Source organism: Cordyceps javanica, chromosome 2 (assembly GCF_051103115.1).
Source record: "Cordyceps javanica chromosome 2, complete sequence".
NCBI lineage: Eukaryota > Fungi > Ascomycota > Sordariomycetes > Hypocreales > Cordycipitaceae > Cordyceps > Cordyceps javanica.
The window spans coordinates 3923536-3936216 of NC_139296.1; the positions used below are offsets into that span (position 1 = coordinate 3923536).

The 12681-nt window shown below is 51.9% G+C and overlaps 5 protein-coding genes across 5 annotated transcripts; 2 read left to right on the forward strand and 3 right to left on the reverse strand.

The window, feature by feature from the left end:
• Positions 1-853: 853 nt before the first annotated feature.
• Positions 854-4516, reverse strand: V2A60_003687 (uncharacterized protein; the record flags this gene model as incomplete). Its single annotated transcript, XM_083255014.1, has 3 exons — positions 854-3756; positions 3825-4305; positions 4454-4516. 3 exons carry the CDS (start codon positions 4514-4516, stop codon positions 854-856), a joined length of 3447 nt encoding a protein of 1148 aa, XP_083111140.1.
• Positions 4517-6211: 1695 nt separating this feature from the next.
• V2A60_003688 (F1F0 ATP synthase subunit f) lies at positions 6212-6937 on the reverse strand (the record flags this gene model as incomplete). Its single annotated transcript, XM_083255015.1, has 5 exons — positions 6212-6237; positions 6312-6377; positions 6463-6613; positions 6790-6804; positions 6890-6937. The coding sequence occupies 5 exons, from the start codon at positions 6935-6937 to the stop codon at positions 6212-6214; spliced, it is 306 nt and encodes a 101-aa protein (XP_083111141.1).
• Positions 6938-7286: 349 nt separating this feature from the next.
• Positions 7287-8027, forward strand: V2A60_003689 (ETC complex I subunit conserved region-domain-containing protein; the record flags this gene model as incomplete). The annotated part of the gene is made up of 3 exons (XM_083255016.1): positions 7287-7474; positions 7538-7642; positions 7718-8027. The coding sequence occupies 3 exons, from the start codon at positions 7287-7289 to the stop codon at positions 8025-8027; spliced, it is 603 nt and encodes a 200-aa protein (XP_083111142.1).
• A 376-nt stretch (positions 8028-8403) lies between these two features.
• Positions 8404-9604, reverse strand: V2A60_003690 (CTLH/CRA C-terminal to lish motif domain-containing protein; the record flags this gene model as incomplete). The annotated part of the gene is made up of 4 exons (XM_083255017.1): positions 8404-8877; positions 9062-9257; positions 9467-9543; positions 9602-9604. 4 exons carry the CDS (start codon positions 9602-9604, stop codon positions 8404-8406), a joined length of 750 nt encoding a protein of 249 aa, XP_083111143.1.
• A 1619-nt stretch (positions 9605-11223) lies between these two features.
• On the forward strand, positions 11224-12270 carry V2A60_003691 (sterol desaturase family protein; the record flags this gene model as incomplete). Its single annotated transcript, XM_083255018.1, has 1 exon — positions 11224-12270. One exon carries the CDS (start codon positions 11224-11226, stop codon positions 12268-12270), a length of 1047 nt encoding a protein of 348 aa, XP_083111144.1.
• Positions 12271-12681: the final 411 nt, after the last annotated feature.

Here is a 12681-nt window from a genome sequence, read left to right on the forward strand (position 1 = left end):
TCTTTACAATTGTAACAAGACAAAAACTATTCTTCCTCATTCTTCTTCTCCTGCAATGCCGCATCTGCGGCTATGTGTCTACGTGTCCATGTTATGCTGACTTGACATTACAAGCGACAAGAGGGATAGAGAGGTGAAAGTCGCAACGAGACATCATTGTCGCATTCGCCCATATTCTCTGCTCTTCCCTTGCCTTGCTTCCATTTCGCCCTTGGGAACCAAGACTGCACCAGTAGTTCCGAGACTACCGTGCCGCATCCCACCCTTTCGTAGTTACAAGGCACTGGCCTGCTCGACTTCCCCTCGTCCCCCTCATTTCGATCTCTAAATCCCCCAGCAATATCAAAGTTCGTCAAGGACACGCTGATGGTGTCAAAGAGGAAAAATAAGGTTCAAAGGACCAAGCAAAAGATAGTTTTGTCCCGCTCCAGTTCACACGATTATCAAGGCGAACAACATATCAAAACTCTTAAGAAGGAAAAAACACAAAAAAAAAAAGAACATGTCCTTATCGCACCAAGGTGTTTCGAAAACAAGATGCGACGCATCCGAATTGATGATAGTCTCAATAAGGAATAGAGACCACGGCTAGCGTACAGTGCAAAGCTGGAAACCGACACATCCGATCCGTTCCGAACGAGCACATGTTCATAATACTCAAGGTTGTACATTTGGGCTGGCTAATCTCTGTCTGAATAGCAGCATCGTTTTGCACCTGGTTGAGGTTTGTATTGATGATTCGGAGTCAAGTCCTGCGGCATTGTCTTGTGCAGGCACCATGCCCCTTGACAAATGATTGATGCCATTAGTCCAACTGGATTCGAGCTCAAAGAGCTACCAGCTGGAAATTTCACTAAGCCGAGAGCTGCGTTTGAGCCTGGGCTCGAGTTGCGTTGCGGTTCCAGTTATCAGAAGACTTTCCGCGAAAACTTCCACGGCTGCCACGACCATGGCCGGTAGGCGAGTCCCCATGAGAGTTGGATACTTCTCGTTTTCCGCCCCGTCCAGAACCGCGCTGGCGAGGAGATGGTCTTCCGTTGCCACGACCGCCACGTGAGGAGCTTGCCGATTGGGGAATGGCGATGGTCTTTTGCTCCGGCATGCCTGGAAGATGAACGCGGATTATGCTCGAGTTGCCAGAGTGCTCATCAGCGATGCGGAACGGCTCCATAATAGCGGCGTGAACAAGGTACCGCTTAGGTAGAGACTTGAATTGAACCACGATGGGCAGCCATGCAGCCTCAGGAGTCTTATTAGGAAGTCGAATTATAGGAAGAGACCCCATTTCTTGCTCCTCAAAGCATTCCTCGGCCATCGGTTTGGATTCAGGAGGTTTTTGAGCGGACAGGGTTCGTTGCGGTTGACGCGGGCTTCCCGGCAGTACCACTGTTGCGGCAGTTCCTGGCCCATTGTGTTCATAGCCAGAGCGGCTAGCGACATTGACAACGTAGAGACCAATGGTTGGCTTGGGGGGTGAGGCCTTGTGTAGAAGGCTGTTAATACGATCTTGCCATTGCTCTTGGGAACTCTCCGCACTTCGTTGAGATTGATGGCCGTACGGGTGAGGTCCGCGGCCATCTGGCTGCCCTTTGTTACCCCAAACAGGCTGCTGCCGGCTAGCGGGCGTGTGGTGATGGCTGGCGGCAGGTGGAAGCTTCACAATAGGTTGCGGCTTTGGCAGGGAGACTTGGGGACGTCTAGCATCGCCCTCGTATGCAGGATGTCCTTCCATTGTAGGTGGGGGTGCTGACGGCGAAGATGACCTGATCGTATCTGGTGGTGAGCCCGGGCGCTGCTCCTTTGCGGGGAAGAAACGAGATGTCCGTGGTTGCGTAGATGCATTAGCATTTTGCGGAAGCATATGCGGTGGCGCAGATCCAATGACTCCAGCAGGAGCGGTAGGGGCTGGCTGATTTCCAGGCCTGGAGTCTTCTCGGGAGGCCTTCCAGGCATGGGCGTTATGCATTTGCACCTCGGTGGATTTCAGGACTTGACGTGTGCCATCGCCAGGTGCGTGAACCTGTCGCCACGTTTCCTTTATCACCGGCTGAGCATCATCAGCAGATATGCCTCTTTCTGTAAGCTGGCGTTCCATTTTAGCGTGCTCGGCCAATCTAGCAGCGCTCAACTTCTGGTCGCTGTCGGCAACAGCAGCAACCCATTTGCTAGCAAGATCTGATCCTGGCGCATCATATCGAGAGGTCCGTGATCCGATGGGAGCCGTTTGCATCGCTGCAGGTAGTGACAGCGGTTGTGGGCCATTGCTGGGTTGAATTGCTGTGCCAGTCGCGCCAGGGATTCGGCCCAAATCAGGATTGAACGTTCCATTGCCAAGCCCGCGGTCGTTATCTGGAGAACCCCAGACATTCCTTCCCAAGCCATTCGCCCCGGCCGACCAAGCAGATAATCTGTCTGGCCGCGGGCTAGTGCCAGCCCATGATTCCGCAGGCTGTTGTTGATCCTGATTCTGCGAGACACGTCTTGATGTCGAGTCTTTGGTGCCTGGACCGGTTTGATGCAGGGGCTGACGGTCGATAGATGCCTCGCGACGATGAACTTGGGTCGGCCTAGCTTCATCGCGGCTGACACTTTCCTTCTTGTCGTTCTTCTTCTCGGGTGCAGGACCGAGCGCTTCGAGCTTCTTTTGAATACGTTCCTTGCGCGCCGCCTCTTCGCGGGCCACTTCCTCTTGTCGACGTTTTCGGGCAAGCTCGATACGTTCCTTCATGAGCTTCTTCTGATACTCAACATCGTCTTCCTCTGGCATTTGCGACTCCATCTGCGTGAGATCTGGCATTTCCAGATTGTTCCAAGGAGGGTGCTGCCGATTAGGGCCGCTCATGGCTTGTTGGTTATAGCGACCTTCATTCGAGCCAGAGAACGATGGCCGACGAGGCCCGCGGTCCTCGACAGGGTGCTGTTGCTGTCCCTCGGTACCACGCTGGCCACGCTGCAGAAGTCCGCTACCACCACTGACATTAGAGGATGCTCTTCTCCTGTTGAAGGAGCCCTCCTGGTTGGTACGGGTAGTTTGAAAAGCGCTGGATGGCTCTGGGTGATCCATAGCTTGTCGCTGGAGAACTGAGGGCTGCCGGCCTGAATGGTCAGAAAGCATGGATCCGCGGCGGTCTGGAACCGGTTCAAGTCGTCCAGACTGGGAGTTATAGAGTTCGCGCCCGCCATTACCGCCGTGACTATCTCTCCAGGAAGAACGGTTAAAATCATCCGCAGCAATCTCTTTGGGCGGGTGGCCCATCATCTTTAGCGGCGATGGCTCCTTATAAGAGCCTCGAGGTGATCCGGTTGATTCACTCCATGGCTGCTGTGGCCGTTCAACGGGAGGCAGCTGAGCCCAGGGGGATTTGGCGGGAGCGGTTGGTTGTGGTGGCTTTGCAACCAGAGCAGGGCGGTCCTGGGTAGCGCCCTTGAGCACGAGGCCTTTCCCGGAAGGTAGACCGGTAGGTTTCGGTGCGATGTACTCTGGTTGGGTAGTTCGTTCGGTGAAATGATGCTTTGAGTGAAATTGTTCTTGTGATACATCTGGGACATCGTCAGGAGGTGCATGCTCATCGGGATGTGGCAGTTTCGTCTTTGTGCCGTCGCCCCATGTGATTGCTTCTGGGGCCCAGTCTTCGTCATCATCATCGATATCTGCCCATTTGTTCTGCCCTTGTGCATCGTCTTCATTAAGGCGACTAGCCATATGAATACCGTATTTCTTGAGCTCTTCGTCTGTGAATTTTTTGGGCTCCGGCGCTTGGTCTGGTCAGCAACTGGGCAATGGCTTGCTTGTGTCGGGTCCAAGTAGTGACAGTGATACATACGTCGATTCTTGTTCCAGACTGCGTTGGCGTCTGGTACGGATCCTGACTTGCCGCCATTCAGGGTAGCGAAACGTGGCATTGAGTCTCTCGTGCCGCTACCAGCTTTGGCAACAAGCCTGGGTCGAGAAGCCGATAAAGCTGATGAACCGGGAGGTGGCGTGCTGGCGCCACCAGAGGGTCGTTCTGTCGTTTTCGAGGCTATACTCGAGCTATTCGCCTTGGCGGCCAAGAATGTCTTGTTGACGGAGACGGCCTTGAAGGTGGCAGGCCTCCTGGCTGCAGAGCCAGTTCGGCTGTGGCTCTTGTCGCCATCTTTTGCTCGTGACGCTTCCGTATCGGATCCGCCGCTTACACTAACGTCGGTGGAATGTAATTGATCTTCGACAGTTGTGATGCGTTTGTTGGCTATATCCTCGATGTTGTGGAAACTGCCGCCGTTTAAAGCAGAGTAGTCGACGCCATGCTGGGCACCGTTTGGATGCTAGATTAGGAAAGCGGACAGGTTAGCATTCGTGGCTGGGCGTCGTGATGGGCCAGGGCTGCTGCCGGCTTCTTTGGCGAAAAGGGCACAAGCGGCGCAAACCGCGAACGACGAGACGCCCTGGCAATCAATGGGCAGTAGCACTCACGTCACTTAGTCGGTGCGGGACAGAAACTTCAGCTAGCTTGTTATATACGGGCTCTGTGGCCATCATCCGTCTTGGATACAGGCGTGCGCCGCTCGCGAGGGGGACGACGACTGTTGGGCCAGATCGTCGGTCGACAGACACTGCTCAGCTATAGGCAGGTAGGTGCAGCGGCGCCGAGACGGGCGGAGGCTGGGGAAACGGCGGGTGATGGTAAAGGTCTTGCCGGTCGATGAGGGCTTCTTGTGGTTCTCGAGACGCGAATGAAGAGCTTGCAGACGATGAAAGATGATCGCGGGTTGCAGGGCGGTGCCTGTTGTCGGAAGCCTCGAATTGGTCCAAGTCTGGGGGGGGGGAGTGTCGCCAGGTGTGACTAAATGGCAGGGTGAGATATGGCTTGCAATGGAGGTTCCTGCTTTTACTGCGGCCGGACGCTGGGGGCTGCCGGACGAATCAGGGCTAGCGTGGAATGTTAGCTGCTTCAAGCACTGCCGCCTAATAAAGTATCGCTTGACGCCAGTCAGGTGACACCGCTGTAACGACGACTGTGTTCCGCCTTGCAATGAGCCAAAGACACTCCTTTGTAACGGTTCCAGTACTTGTTACTGACCGGCCCTTCCGAGAGGTATCACGTGGCTGTGTTCTTGTTTTTCTCTCAGAACTCCTGCCGGCTGAGCGTGCAGAGGCAATATGCATCTCACCTTGGGGAAACAGCAGGCTACCTTTGTACTCAGCTGGCTGCTGGCGGACCCTGCCTAAGTAAGTACCTTACTGGTAGGGACTTCGGTACCTTGGTACATGGGTGCATAGGGCGATGATTGGTGATTTGCTGAGAATGATTCGGGTCCGCTGTATCAACCAGCTCCCGGTACGGAGTATAATGCGCTAAGTACCTCCTGGGTGCCTAGGTACCTGTTGGCAGGCCGCTGGTATCTGGGAACCTTAGTACTTACTTAGGTACCTATTCATCTTGTTTGTTTCTGTTTGAAGTGTAACTTGGCATTGAACTGGCCATATATGTAAGATCTCCTCCAAGGCATCCATTGAAGATGCCAAAAGGAGGCATAAATTCGTTCTTATGTATGCATTTCATTCTCAAGTTTTTGTTTTCCTGGAACCATTGCCCTGTTTTGCAGCGCACATCCTCCACTGCATCCACTGTATCACTGCGCTGCCTCAGACACAACAACGGTTTTTTTTTGGCCCTCCGCAGCAACTGCGGCACCCCAGCTTGCACATTTCTTGCTCAAGAAAATTTTTTATATCAACTTCGACGTTCAGCTCCATTACTATCTGCTAGAAGCGGTGTATTATGCGCGCGCGTCACGTCCCCATTTTTTGACCGAATCATTGCGGCCTAACAGTGGCGCGTCCTCACGTACCGATGCCCAGCGCTCCACGCAACTATGCAGCTATTTTGATACGTACTCGTTCATGGTGATATATAGGTCTGCATACCTCGTCTGACAATGGATCGCTTTTTGTCTTCAGCTCATGCTGCCCATTGACAGTCAGCTGAACATTGCAGTGCACAGTGCAGGCAGCCAGTCCATGCGCGAGACGGATATCTGACATCTCCGCAGCCAAGCCAGCTATCCGTATAACATGCACAAGTCCAACATGGCAGTGTCAAGATATTTCAAGAATGTCTGAGTTGTTACAAAAGGAAGTACAGGTGTGGCATGACAACACCCTCTAAGAGTCTATTTACACAACCCTTCAGTTGTCACCAAATGTTCTTCGCTTTACCAAGTACGCTCCTTAGTGAGCGTTGTTTTTGTGGTGGCCTGCAGTCATCAGTCAGCAAACGAGTCATCGTCTATAGTTCAGCCTCTTCAGTTGATTCTCAGGGGAGTCATACGCAGGTGGAAGTAGTAGTTCTGGGCGTAACCGATGCCGACGAGGAAGACGATGGCGTGGATAATGGCTAGCGACCTATTAGTAGACTATTCCTGTACACAACAGCGGCGCTTCTTGTGCGAAGCCCGGCTTTCGGGGAAGATGATCCATACGGGTAGCAGAGGCCTTCTTGCCGAAGTAGCGAGCCTGGTAGCGGCCGAGAAGACCCTTGGCCTTGGCCTCAGGGGCGGCACCACGAGGAAGCTTCTCGTAGAAGCTGACGACACGCTGCATGCGCAGAGCGTCAGGAGCGCCACCAATGGCCTAAAGATTTTCCATGTTAGTGTCGTTGATTTCGAGGTAGGCGATGCCACACTGTTGCCGCGAGCTGGGACGTCTTCGGCGCGTCTCGGCGATAGCTCAATTGGCCATTGAACTGCGTCTCGCATCGCCAGCGTCGTGAAGAAAGTCGTCGGTAGTGGGGGGAATTAGCTTCGTACCTTGGGAGAGGCGACCTGTTGGGAGTTTGGTTAGCAATTGGCCGTCAAGACCAGCTCCGGGACGTCACGGGGGGGTCAGCGAAAAATGGCGGTTGCTCACCTTGGGGGGGATGAGGGTGGAAAGACCACGGCGGGTGACGAAGCTCATGATGTCGGTGGTTGGCTGAAATCTGTATATATCACACTCAAGTTGATTTTTCCTGCCGCTTCGTTCCGTCGACGGTCGTGCGAGCTGCTCAATGTCAGATGGCTTTGCGAATTGAGAGTGGTGGTGATGCTGGTGCACCAGGCTAGACAGTCGCCGTTCCGAAAAGCACTCGTCCCGGCAAAACGTCGCTCCATTGTCAGCCAATCACCACCCACCCTTATCTGCTTTGCGCCACCAACGCCAGAACCTGTGCTCCAGTATCCATCAACGCCGCACCTACTCATCTCGAGGAGAGAAGAAAAAAAAGGCCACTCCTTTGTTGTCAATTGAGCAGCAACAACAATCCATCATGCCTGCTCTACGATCTCAAGGCGTTGCCCGCATTTTGCGAAGCGCCACCGCGCCGCGTCTGGCCGCGCCCATGGCCACCCGACGCCTCCAAAGCTCCATCGCGAAGCACAGCGAGAAGGAGGTTACCGGCACGCCGAGCGACGCCAACCAGCCCGACTTCGACAGTCCCCACGATAAGGCCACCTCGTGAGCGCTTCCAACTCCCCTTCGATGCTCAAAACTTTCAACAGTGCTGACTGATGGCCGCAGGACCTTCACTCCCGTACCCAGGGCCGTTCAGGATGGCACAGACGACATTCGCTCCGCCGCTGTCACCTCCGGCGCTCCCATGGAGCTCCAGGCTCGTACCGTCAGGTAAGCTCCCCCTTCGAAAATGGCGCTTCAGTCTTCCGGTCCTCCCAGAAACGACACATTTCTAATCTGCCGCAGAATATACAAGGAGACAAAGGCTGCCACACAGTCTGGAACCTGGAGGGGCCACGACTGGCGCATGGACTGGGATATCCTTCCCAAGGGTCACCGTTGGGAAAACCCGCTGATGGGATGGCAGTCGTCCGGGGACTTCATGCAGGGCACACATCTCAGCTTCGAGACCAAGGAGGACGCCATTCACTTTGCCGAGAAGCAGGGCTACGAATTCTTCGTGCAAGAACCCAACGTGCGCAAGTTCACCCCCAAGGCCTACGCCAACAACTTCCTCTACAGCGCACGCAAGCTCAAGCATATCCGCACGAAGTAGAGTATCGTGCTCGTTGATCTTTAAACACTATGTAAATATCTCGTTTGTTTAATTAACAAGAACTTTGGTCAAACCTGTTCTGTTCAGACGCTGCCACAGGTGCTCATCGACACGCGCCTGCACAATTCGCCAGTCGAGTCAAGTGATTAAGAAAACGTAGCCAATATGAAAAATTCTCGTCAGTACGGCATTGAATCACCCGGTGTTCAAAAAAATTGGAAGAAGAAACAAAAGGCTACACCTGTAGCAAGCATTGATTGTCGTGTAGCAGGCCCAAACTCCGAAAAAATCGCTACTGAAGAGTTGTACAAAATACATAGTCGGATCCCAGATCCTTTAAACAAGTAAACGCCTATACCGTTCATAATCATATTCATCATACCGTGACCATAGGTTCATGCCCATTCTCAGGATTTGCATGGCGGCGTTCCGCTTCATCAGTGGTCAGGCCCACGTCCAGCCGTTCGGGTAAACTGACGCCACGATCCCGGGCTGCAGACTCTGCCCATGCCCGCATTTTGACCAGCTGGCGGATCGCCGCCTCACGTCTCATTGACTGCTGCTCCAAAATCGCGCGGTTGACACTATCCGCAGCATCTCGGCGAAGCTCCGGATTAAGCAGTGCGGCCAGTTGAGGCTCCAGAGTTTCGGGAGGGAACAATAGAAGAGCCATAGTCTTTTCTAGCTCCTCAAGGAATCTGGGGTTTGTAGGAGCACGGGGCCCTAGCTGCTCCGTGGCAAATTTCAGCGCTGGGCTGATGTCGCCCCCCGTGGCGTTACAACCCCTAATGAGCTCGACAAGCTGCAAACGTAGTAGAGAGAAGTGTAGTGCTTTGTCTGCATCTAAGATCTGCGGTCGGTGATTAGCGTTGATTCCAGACCGATTTTACGAACATAAGGTTTGAGTCAAGGAGGAAAGTCATTAAAGAAGTGGTTGTTTATCATCACGGACCGATGCCGGCCCATATGCGTGGTGCATGTATAACTCTTGTTTTAATCATGCAAGGGTATTGAACAAAGGCAATATTGCTTACCTCAGGGTCCAGTTCATTGAGCATCTCAATAGCAGATTGTATGTTACCGCTATGAATGCAATTTTGTATTGCCTGTCGGGCCCGGATTGAAGCAATGTCCTGCTGAGGCTGCAGGTTTGCCTCTTTGGAAAATTTTGCTGCAGCATTGGGATAGCCCTCCATGGTCAGGTAGTCTAGAATCAAGGCATTGATATCACTAGTGCTCGCAACGGTTAGCTGCGTCATAGAGTAGGGCAGTAGAATGGAGGAAGGTGTAGTAATTTTGCCTGTCAGATTAAGAAGAATAGATATCGGTTTCTCCGCATTAATATCTAGGAGAGATTCCCATTTGATACAAATCATCATGCGAGGCAAGTGTGCTAGGCGGAAGTCGTGTGGGGTAGGAGCAAGGAAGGGTTCATTTACCTTTTTGGTGACTTGATATCGTCAACACGTCTTTCGAAGACATGTTTTGCCGAAGTGGCTGTGGAAACAGAAGAAGTCTATCAAAAATCATTGGTGAGTTATCGCCATGAAGAAGTGTTGGAAGAAATCTCGTACCATGATGACGAATGCTGCTGACGGTAGGGAGAAATGGACAGAACGCGCGGCAGCTCCTCACGAGACCAGCTGGCGAGGTCACACTTTTCTATCGTCTTTGCATGTGTCGGAGCTGGAGAGGAGAGTTCTGCAGTACGCAGTCGTCCTCTCAAGTTCATGGGTGTGCAATGAAGGAATGAACCAGCTGGTTCGTAGAGGTGAAAAAGCTGGTAATGGAGAAGATTGAGCAGCCAGCGCGAAGTGGATTGAAGCAATAGAAATTTCGGAAGGCAGGTTAAAGCGTTCCGTGGTGGAGGACAAGCCCCACCTTTTACCGAACCCTCGTTCCCCCTAGATACGGAGGAAACAACGGACCTATTACACAAGGCTTGAAAGGATAGAGATTGCAGACAATTAGGAGACAAACGCGAATAGCATGGTATGGAACTCTGACTACACTTGAACAGACATCGTGTTCCGTGCTGTAGCTATGAAATGCTACTAGACCGAGGGACCGCTACAGTCACCTCAACTACATGGCTTGTGAAGTAGACAAGCCGAACACCCACCGTCTATCTCAGTACGGATGGTGGAAAGGGGCTGGCTTGGCCTTGTGCGCAGCTGGTCTGGAAGTCGTTAGTCGACGTCGTCAAATGTGGCCTCAGCCTTGTCCGCCAGAGGTTTTTTAGGGCTGAATCAATGAGCCTATTGGTACGGAGTAGATAGACAGCAAAAGCTAGGTAGCTATGTTTCACCATTGAGATAGCGCAAGCACGTCTACGCCCACCGGTTTTCATTCCAACCTCGGTTCGTCAGCAACGCGTGGCACGATAAGCTTGGCAGAGTAGACCGCGATCCTACTGCTTCTTAGCTATTTGGGTTGGGGTTAACGCCTACCCAGTAGCTTTCGGTAGATCTAGTGACGGCTGCTTTACGCCATCGCCCCGCCCATGTCCTTTTCCAAAATAGCACGTCCCAGTAAGTATACATGCTAGCCCACCACAGACAGACCAAGCATCTATCATGGCAAAGAAAAGAAATCATTACTCACATGCGTGATGTTCCAACAAACCTCTCTGACCATTATTACTGTAGTCGAAGGAACATGAATATGTTGATTGGAATGAAAAGAGAGATTGTCGAATATAGGGTAGCCTCGACTGCTCCGAACTTGGCGATGCAGCGTGTGAAAAATCTTGTCCAGGCCATTTTGCAACTTTTTTTAGAAAATCTTTCTCATCAAATTTGGCGACTTTGCTTCTCTATACGAGAATAAAAGTATTGGTACCCAAACCATCTGGGCAGAGCTGCCGATTGCATTGCCGAGGCTGTACATGTGATGCGTGTCGACAGCCAGTTGAGAATGCGACTCTTACGCGCGGCGACACGTATGCCTCGGGGAGAAAACCAAATCATGTTGGGCTAGCGCCGCTGTGTTGCGAAGCTGTAAGTTCTAATTTCAACGCGCATCTACGGGTTGCCTGTGAATATAAGGTCCTAAAGCCACCCTCTGGAAACAGCATCAGCGACTACTGTCTCCCACATAACAATCTCAATTCGACTTTTTACCTGCATAGGAGACCTGAAATTTACTTTTGGATACGAACTCATCTTCTAAGTCTTGATACAAACATCATTGCAGGATGAGTGTGCAGCGGAACCCGAAAGACTCCATTGCATCCACCTGGAGGCAGAAAGACCGCTCAGAGTGGAATATTTTCCATTGGTTTTATGAGATATTCCAGCTCCATCATATTGATCTCGAAAAGCCTATCCCGGTCCACCCAAAGACTGACAAGGTGCCGTACCTCAACGACTGGTACCAGCATCGATGGATTCTTGCGCATGCCTTTGCACCGGTGTTGCTGCATCATTTCTATTACGTCTACACCGGCCGCAACTTGAACATGTGGCAGGCTGTTGTACTCTACAGCCTCGCCTTTAAGCTCAATGCTATCCGAGAGCTGCACATTTTGCGAAAAATCGGCGAGCAGATCGGTTTTCTCGATGGTGATGTCCATGAGCGCGATGGCGTCCCGGACAACAGCGTCTTCAAAGTGTTTCGATCGCTCGTGTCGACGTCCACTTTCCGACCAGTCTTTACCGTCTTCTTGGCATACCAGATTAATAAGACCCCTGGGTCTATGAATATATATCTCCTTCCTTTGGAGACTGGGCTCTACGCAATCATTCTCGACTTTTGGTTTTATTGGTACCATCGGTTGATGCACACTGTTGACGGACTCTGGCAATATCACCGCACCCACCATTTGACAAAGCACCCGAATCCTCTTCTTACTTTGTATGCAGATACTGAGCAAGAGATATTCGACATTGCCGGCATCCCGTTGCTGGCTTACTTTACGATGAAGTTGATGGGCTTCCCAATGGGGTTCTACGAGTGGTGGGTGTGCCACCAGTACATCGTCTGGGCCGAATTAGCTGGCCATAGTGGTCTCCGCATGGCTGCTACACCGCCGAACCCGTTCAACTGGCTGCTCCGCAAGTGTTCGGCGGAGCTTATCATCGAGGACCATGACTTGCATCACCGCAAGGGATGGAAGTCGAGTGCCAACTATGGCAAGCAGACCAGATTGTGGGATCGAGTTTTTGGTACTTGTCGTGATCGCATCGAGTGCTATAACGACAATATCGAATGGAACGCACAGATTTCGATGCCCATCTTTTAATCACAACTGAGAAAGCTTCAAGGGGAGGGGCAAATAAGAGATGTCTAGTAAGCTTGGGCGTGTGGGGGGTGTTGACACAGGAAAGCGGGAGGAAGAGGAAGAAAGAAAGACACAATACTTGGTTTAATGAAGACCTATCTTCTGGATAGGGGCACCAATAGCATATATATATATAGGTTTTAGAGTTGATATATAACTAGAAGATATTCTCTATTGTTGATCTATATTCTTTTGCTTGCAAGATTTTCTGCCCTTGAGGTGATGGCAAGCTTTATATGTAACAGTCTTCACACGTAATATGAATTGTTGATAATTTGAAACATTTTACTCTGTACTCGTATAGTTGCAACGACTGCGCCGACGGATAATTAGCGGAGTGGTGCCTTGTTCTGTAGGGCTGCACTTGAGCTT